The 9,507-nt window shown below is 35.5% G+C and overlaps 1 protein-coding gene across 1 annotated transcript in view; it reads left to right on the top strand.

The window, feature by feature from the left end:
• The window catches only part of LOC110454931 (sulfatase-modifying factor 1-like), a 50,388-nt gene that overhangs the window by 6,874 nt on the left and 34,007 nt on the right, over nt 1-9,507 (top strand). The window contains exon 2 of the mRNA XM_021505154.1: nt 8,422-8,496. Within this exon, the coding sequence (XP_021360829.1) occupies nt 8,422-8,496 (75 nt within the window). The remainder of the gene's footprint in view (nt 1-8,421; nt 8,497-9,507) is intronic.

Below are 9,507 nucleotides of genomic sequence, written 5' to 3' on the forward strand. Positions count from 1 at the left end.
GATAACCGCCATTATCCGACCATAATTTCTGGAGTTATGCCCCTTTATGGACTTGCCGAAACAGTGTCTGCTCGATATCTTTAGTAATTATTAACGGATTAACTTCAAACTTCACAACAAGGTTAATTACCATGAAAGCTTGGACAAGTTCGATAACCGCCATTATCCGACCATAATTTCTGGAGTTATGCCCCTTTATGGACTTGCCGAAACAGTGTCTGCTCGATATCTTTAGTAATTATTAACGGATTAACTTCAAACTTCACAACAAGGTTAATTACCATGAAAGCTTGGACAAGTTCGATAACCGCCATTATCCGACCATAATTTCTGGAGTTATGCCCCTTTATGGACTTGCCGAAACAGTGTCTGCTCGATATCTTTAGTAATTATTAACGGATTAACTTCAAACTTCACAACAAGGTTAATTACCATGAAACCACGGACAAGTTCGATAACCTTGGTTTCATTAATGCGATGCATGCGTTCCATGATGTTGTATTGCTCTCATTGATCTACCAGTTATGTTGAATGATTTCTCTTTTAATATCAATTACTAACAAATACTAAATATATTTCAATCATACAAACAACTGCTCATTCAATGTGTGACGGGCGTATTATATACCGCTCGCGGTAACCTTGTATTATATATATGATTCATGTTTATTTGGAATTAAATTTTAAATTAAATTAATTTACATAATGGATAATTCATGTTACTTATTCAAATAAATAAAATTAAAAAATTGTACATTTGTTGTCTTTTCATTTACATGTTGTCTAAAACAAAATACACCTGTGTAAACATACGGAGTAAGATTGCTTTTAAAGACACATTACAATACTGTCTTTTGTTTATCTTATTACCTCGTGCGTTGGAAACTGTATGGCTTCTAGAAAACGCAGTGTAAACACCATGGGTGTATAGTCTACCGACGTTGTTTTTAATTTTAGTTGATGACAGACGTTGAATTTTTACCATAAGTAATGACTATTACCATGAGATATATTAGATATAATTGTTAGATATATTTTGTCATTACGTATATGTTAGTTATATTTGTTAGATATATTGTATCATTACGTATATGTTAGTTATATTTGTTAGATATATTGTATCATTACGTATATGTTAGTTATATTTATAAGATATATTATCATTACGTATATGTTAGTTATATTTGTTAGATATATTATCATTACGTATATGTAAGTTTATATTTATAATATATATTATCATTACGTATATGTAAGTTTATATTTATAATATATATTATCATTACATATATTTTGTCATTAAGTATATATTTTAGTTAAAAGGAAAACACTAAATAGAGGCCGGAACGACTAAGGGGCCGGAACTACCAGGGGGCCGGAACTACTAGGGGGAGGGGACTACTAGGGACGGACTGGGTAGGGGCCTGAACTACTAGGGACGGACCGGGTAGGGGCCGGAACAACTAGGGGGCCGGAACTACTAGGGACGGACCGGGTAGGGGCCGGAACTACTAGGGGGCCGGAACTACTAAGGGACGGACCGGGTAGGGGCCGGAACTACTAGGGGGCCGGACCGGGAGAGGCCGGAACGACTTGATACGTATATAGATACCAGACGCACTTCTGGTATCATGTGATCGGCCTTTTCCACGATTGCGGCAAGTTACAAGAAGCGGATCATCACCGGTAAGAATTCAGTGGTCGTTACGTCTTGAAGTTGAAACATCATGATATAATGAAATAGTTATTTCAAGTGTTAACACGCTTGTGCATTACGGGATTTTTTTTTATTCATTCAATTAATGTATCGATCGTAATATCGTCCAGAAAACTTGTCTCTCCCTGCGATCAATCACAGGGGCACGTTTCAAATGTCTAAAATACACACATATGCTATACTGATATGGGTCACAACACACATAAACATACGTATGTTTATGTGTGTTGTGACCCATATCAGTATAGCATATGTGTGTATTTCAGACATTTGTATCGTGCCCCTGTGGATCAATTGAACTTGCGAGTTGATGGAAGTGGACCACACATCAGTTTGATGTTTTTTCAGTTGTGTCAATTGTTACGTCTTTAAAATATGGTTTGACGTCATGTACATTTTTAATTTTAAACTGGTTTATGTTAATAAACTTGATGTCTGTACAATTTCAGTCGTATTGGTTTGATCGAGTTCAAAACGCTGATTCTTAAAATGAAAGTTGTTGTTTTCCTCGATGTTTTAGTTGACATTCTGTCAAATACGTAACGAAGACACTAGATACATTGTCCATGTTACATCTCCTACTCTTGTTGCCATGTCAAAGGTACACCTTGACAAAAATACCCTTATATGGTTGTTACATTGTATATAAATTATAAAATATACATTTTATAAACTTAATGTCTGAAGTACTGCTAGTTGGTTTCCCCGGTAATTTTTGTCGTATAATAAACGGTAAAGGAAATACACCTCCAGGTGTAACTTGGACACACATTTGTTTTTATGAATAACAGTTACAATCAACACACATAATAAGTGACAGATCATTTATGTTATGCCATAATTGTAACGTGCAATGCAAGATACCAATGTTTTGTATCATACACATTTTATTTTGCAGGTTACAGAGGTTCATTCAAACTTCAGAATGGTCCAATACTATGTGCAGAACTACAGCAACCGATGAACCCTTGGGCAAACTTTGTATTCTGTCATAAGGATGTTGTTAAAATTCTTGATCCTCCTGACTTGCAGTTTGCTGGTCGACTGTTTTACTATACATTTTCGGACGCATTGTTTAGTGAAAATCAATAATAAAATATATCTTGTCATACTTATTCCAGCCTTTCCTGCTTTCCATACCTGTCAATTGACCCCCATTTAAAGGCTCACACCCTGTTGTTTTTATATCAATATTTGCAAATGATTTATCATATAAATTGCCGTAATAATACATAACATTACAGAAAGTTTCGTCAATTTTGTGTAAATTCCAAAGTACCATTTAACCCCAAAGGGAATCTGGGATTAGTTGGCGGGTATGGAATTCCGACTGAAATTTTATTTTCTTGTACCACAGACTAGGGATGTGTAGTGGAGGGATTTGCAACTCTGAGTCCAGTGGCGAACACTTATCGTTGCTTTTGTGTTTGTTCACTGGACCGTGAAGTCATCAAAGGCCTACTCTGGCCGGCCTGCGCTAGTGTCAGGTTATACTCGCACTTGCTTCCGGTGTCATGTCAACACATCGCTGAATCGAAGTGTTTTGATTGCGGTTATCCAAGTTTACTGGGCTGTGTATTAGTAGGTCTTCATTTTATTACAGGAGAAATGTTATCGTTGCCACCATGTCTAGCTGTACAGTAGTTGTGTCGGGAGATATTATCGTCTGTATCTTGAGTTTGTGCTATATTTTGGTTTGGACTCTGAGGGAGTCGGTTCATAGCATTTCACGATCGGATACTTCAGTGCTTTTAAAATTGTCTCATCATGAATCACACCTCATGTCAACGTCTGATTTTCTGTCTTGGGATGATGACATAGGTTTAGAACACTTGCTTGGAGAGTTTACAGAATATAGTGAGTCGGACATTTCAGACGACGATTTTGACAGGGATGTGTAGTGGACTAGGCTAGTACTCAATATATTAAATTGTACACCCCTGGAATCGCACAGATTCTGCAGTCAAATAAGTCGGCATACAGTTCACAGTATCATTAAATAAAAATTACAAAAATAAACAATTGCTTGTTTGTATTACATGCCATTTTCATTAGACCCTTTCCCACAAGTGTCTCAGATTGGGTTCCGTCCCAGATTGAGTACCAGACCAATTTCCAGACCAATAAAAACAAAAACACTGACATACCACAAATAACACCTGCAAAAATTACTCATCTTTTTAATTTATTGATATCCCACGTTTGAAAAATGGTGGAATATAGGCCTTTTGGAAGAAAATTTGATCTAAACAGCGAGATGACAACATGGTTTCACTGAAAATGACGCCATTTCCGACGCAAAGTGATACAAACATTAGCTCTTTTTGAAACAAAAATAACACAAATTAATAATAACTCACCGCCATAAGACTACTCCCTTACAAAATAAAATTTATTAAGCTTTACATTGCCGTTAATTTTGAAAAGCTTGATTAAATACTTTGGAAGAAATTTGAAACACAAAATGGGTGGCAATGAGATTTTTTCCACCCAAAATTTTCAAATGTTTACAAAAAAAGTTTGTAACATAGCAAGCAGTTCCTGACCAATAAAAACAAAAATACTGACGGAGGCCAAATAAACTCGGGTCTACACAATACAAAAATTACTCATCTTTTTTATTGATATCCATTGTTTGAAAAATGGTGGAATTTATTGGAAGAAAATTTGATCTAAACAGCGAGATGACAACATGGTTTCACTGAAAATGACGCCATTTTGGACGCAAAGTGATACAAACATTAGCTCTTTTTGAAACAAAAATAACACAAATTAATAATAACTCACCGCCATAAGATTACCCCCTTACAAAATTAAATTAATTAGCTTTCCATGGATATACTTCATTCTAATGTAAACCATTCCGTTGAGGAGGAATTAGAAACACAACTTTGTCGGGTTAGCAAAACAAAATCTCGAATCTCAAAAAACAACATACGGTTGACGTTGAAAAATGTCACAGAAAATGAAAAATTATGGCAATAAATCAATACATAGGGTCCTGTGACACCACAGTGTATACTGTTGTGTACTTAGGGTCCTGTGACACCACAGTGTATACTGTTGTGTACTTAGGGTCCTGTGACACCACAGTGTATACTGTTGTGTACTTAGGGTCCTGTGACACCACAGTGTATACTGTTGTGTACTTAGGGTCCTGTGACACCACAGTGTATACTGTTGTGTACTTAGGGTCCTGTGACACCACAGTGTATACTGTTGTGTACTTAGGGTCCTGTGACACCACAGTGTATACTGTTGTGTACTTAGGGTCCTGTGACACCACAGTGTATACTGTTGTGTACTTAGGGTCCTGTGACACCACAGTGTATACTGTTGTGTACTTAGGGTCCTGTGACACCACAGTGTATACTGTTGTGTACTTAGGGTCCTGTGACACCACAGTGTATACTGTTGTGTACTTAGGGTCCTGTGACACCACAGTGTATACTGTTGTGTACTACTTCCACCAGATAAACAACCTACAACAATAAGATAAACACAAAAATGTAGTAATACTCAGTATTATTGGTTTGTTTACACACCAATTTCACGCTTCAACCACGCTCTGATGAAGCCATAACTTGTCTGCTAGGGGGCGCTCGTATCATAGAACACCCATCAATGGAGATAAGCCAACCTCACTCGGAACATATTCACTAAGGCAAAGAGGAAGTTGCGTATCCCTCCACTACACATCCCTGCACAGACACAGACATCTCTTGTGCTACCCAGTGCCAGACTTTTCTGTCTCATTCAGTCTGTCTGGCATTCCTGATGTCAAAATGAAATGGACGTCATTTTGTATTGTTACACCCAACAATAGACGACGATAACGGCACCAACAACAACCCGGGCTCGCCTCGGGGTTTTGATAGAGGTCCATGTTATGGTTACCTTGTGCTTTTGGTTACCTCTTGGTTCATGTTTGTGTCCTCCTTTTTGAATTCAGTATTGTTTCTTATACAAAAACTACACCAATGGATATTAATACTTGATCACCACTTCTCAGCTGTTGAATAATTTAAACAAGTTTGAAATGTATGGAGTGTGTTATCTTTTTTGGTGTCAAATGTTACATCTGTAAAACAATTTGTTGGTATTTACACAGATTGAAGTGTCCTGATAACTATTCAATGAATAAAAAACACATGTTTCTATTTAACAAAAAAATACACCATATTTTAACCATATCTCTGATGAAAATGGCAATTTCTGTAAAATATTGTAGAAGTTGGTGTCCTGTTACATCTTGATAAAAAACAGTTTTTGTTCATATTATATTAATATTTTGGAACTTGCATTATACTTTTATAGACAAAACTAGTTATTTTATTATTAAAACACCACTAAAAATCAGTTAACAAACAAAGTTTGGGTAATATAGCAAGATTATTGTTTGATGTCTTCGTTACATCCTGAAAAAAATAAAAATCAGAAAATCTTTAATAAATCATTAAATCTTTAGAAAAATATTTTGCCCTTCAAATGTGTAAGTTATATCATTATTCTCTTGATGTCAGCATAAAGCAAAATGGTCATGCATGCACTATGAAAAGTGGACACCAAACAATTTGAGATGTAACCAAAAGAATAGCACATTTGTAGAGTGTACAAAATCACGTCCCCAACTGCCGCGAAACGTGGAAGTAAAGGATGGTAAAATAATGATCCCCATGCGCATATGACGTCACATTACTGAATATATCGCAGATTGCATACATCTTTTAGGTTTAGGTTAGTTGTTCATGTTTCACACCTATAGGACAGGTAGGCTAGTTCACATCCCCATAGGTAAATTTTCCCGCAGGGCAGAGTTCGATGAGCAGGGTGTCGATCGTAGGGAACAATAAAAAGCTAGTCTAATGAGGGTGAGTCTAATTGGAAAGGAGATAAGAGGTTATCAATTTGGGAGAACTTTATTTTCTAGTCGTAAAATAACTCTCAATGAGTAAAGGTCCGATTCATGCGTAACGGTAAACTGATGATGCATAACGGCTCAAAATTCATGCATAACCGTTCTACCGTAGCGCTAAAACAGCCTGGGGAGAACACTGCTGGCATAGGAGAATTTGATGATGCATAACGGCTCAAAATGGGGTCTTCCCCAAACACCAACTCTGCTTAAAATCACATGTTTACATAGGTGGCCAGTTGTGATGATAGTGAGTTATAGTCTATTTCAGAAATGGTGTACAGGTAAATTGCACAGATAAATCAACTTCTAATCAGATAATCAAAAACTGCTAATAATTGCAAAATGATAATTAATATTTAGAACAGTTTTCAGAATCAGTCATATATTTATTATTATATTAGTTAAACTTGTATTTTCAGATTTGTGTGAATTCTCTTATAATTATTGTCATATATTAGTTAAACTTGTACTTATTTTCAGATTTCTATGAATTGTGTTTAACTTGTGTGACTTCAGTTTGATATTATTATCTGTTATGTTATAATACAAACACTTCCTCTATAATAACTTGTGTGACTTCAGTTTGATATTATTATCTGTTATGTTATTAGCTATCATGGTAAAAAAAACAATAAAAACTTTAGGGCATAAACATAAATAACAAAGAACACGGGCTCTCACAGTTCGTTGATGATACATCCGTTATTTTAAATGGCACAAAATCTTGATATGATATAAATATGCTAAAATATCAGGGTTAAAAGTAAATACTGAAAAACCTAAAATGGGGAACCAACCAAATTTACCTTACTTGGGAATGGATTTTTGGAATTCAGAAGTTTTGCCAAAAAGTATAATATCTTCCTTTATTTCGAATGTTTGGTCAGTTTTTAAGTAGATCCATCTACGTATGTATTGCCAGAAGTTATTTGTTATTTGACACTGTTAAAAAAGATGTTCTATAGTTTGTTTGCTTTCTTGGCATAAATTACATAAATCACATTGTTTGATTCCAATTATTTTCAAATAATGATCAAGTGGAAGTATTCTTGAAAGAAGCCTGAAAGTGACCCATTGAATGCTAGTTTTAAGTCCATATATAAAGTTTTCTAAATCAATAATTTTGAGTCCACCCTCACTATAGTCTTGAACAATTATTGAGCGTTTTATTCTATTAATTGGTGATTGCCAGTTCAATGATTGAATTATGTCTTTATTTGGAGTAGGGAGAGATATAAACAGGCGATTCATTTTTGCAATGATAAGAGATTTAAGAACAGTTATTCTCCTTATAGGTGTTAAAATTCTTCTTGACCATTGATGTAACTTGCCATCTATAATACTAATAATTTTGTTGAAATTTACAGTAACCATGTCTTCTTAATTGACAGAAATCAATCCCATATTCAAACAACAATATCTTAAGAACTATTTGGGCTAGATTCATAATACTTGGGTATGTTATATAGATGAATCGGTATTTTTATTACAGTAATAAGGTCAAAGGTCAACTTTAGGTGTTAGTTGGGGGTCAAAAATCAACATGGGTCAAAAGCTTTAACAATCTTCTTCTCAAGTTCCATAAGGCCCAGGGTCATGTTTTTTGGCCAGTAGGTACCTGGGATGGAGAGCTATGAAGTGCTATATATTACATAGGTGAAATGTCCTTTTTATACACAGTATTAATAATCCCACAGTATAGTGTCGCATTTTAATATAGAAATATGGTCAAATATCAATAATAGCTTAACTTAACTATCCCTTTTATATAACAATATATTTTTAGGCTGAGACCTTTGGCAACTCATTTGTAATGGACACGTATGTGAGTGAAGATGTCAAGAAGAAAATCAAACAGGCAGTAAGTAAAATTACTTTGATCTGTAATTGTGATCATCATGCATATGAAAGTTAATTTGCCTTGGCGTGGCATCTGTCATCAGGCATTATTTTCTTACTTTAAGCAACTTCTTCTGAGCAACCAATAGGCCTAAGGTGATTATATTTGTTCAGGTGTATGCTGGTATGAAGGGCTATGACCTTGACTCATATTCAAAATCAGAAGGGTAAAATTTGTACATTTTTTCTGAATATCAAAAATGGCTAGGAAATCAATCTTTGGCCATTAGCTTGCTGGGGATGAAAGGTTATCAAGTTTGTTCAAATAATTGATCTTCGGTCATATTCAAGGTCAAAGGGGCCAATTGTCTTAAAAATCTTAAACATCACTTCTGAATAACAAAAAGGCATAGGGGTGATGAAGTAAGATATCATAATTATGTTTAGGCCAAAAAAAAAATATAGTCTGTTAAGGGTTGCATTGGCAAAAAAACTAGGGTAGGTAGGACTGATTTTTAGGTCACCTGAGCTTTGCTCAAGTGACCTATTCGTCGTCGTCGTCGTCCGGCGTGCGTTGTGCGTAAACTTTTTACATTTTAAACTTCTTCTCAAGAACCAGTGGATGGATTTTTTTCAAACTTGGTCGGAATCATCCTTGGTAGATGAGGCTACAAAATTGTAAAATTGGGATTCCTACCCCAACCCCTGGGGCCAGGGCGGGGGCCCCAAAGGAAAATTAACCAATATTTTAAAATACTTCTTCTTCAGACTCAGAGGTACTACACTCATTTTCTCTGCATGGAAAGAAAGATCATCAGGGGCTTTATTTAAATTGTAAATTTCAGGACCCCCGAGCTATCCGTTCTCCCTTAGGGAGGGGGTAAAGTTTACTATAGTTTATATAGGGAAATAACACTTTTGGGTATATTTTGACAACTTTCTGTAGGAAATTATTTTTACTTGGTGAGAATTATCCTTGGAGGAAGATGGTTTCAAATTGTAAAATTGAGATTCCTACCCCGACCCCTGGGGC

Source organism: Mizuhopecten yessoensis, unplaced genomic scaffold (assembly GCF_002113885.1).
Source record: "Mizuhopecten yessoensis strain PY_sf001 unplaced genomic scaffold, ASM211388v2 scaffold25, whole genome shotgun sequence".
In the NCBI taxonomy this organism is placed as follows: domain Eukaryota; kingdom Metazoa; phylum Mollusca; class Bivalvia; order Pectinida; family Pectinidae; genus Mizuhopecten; species Mizuhopecten yessoensis.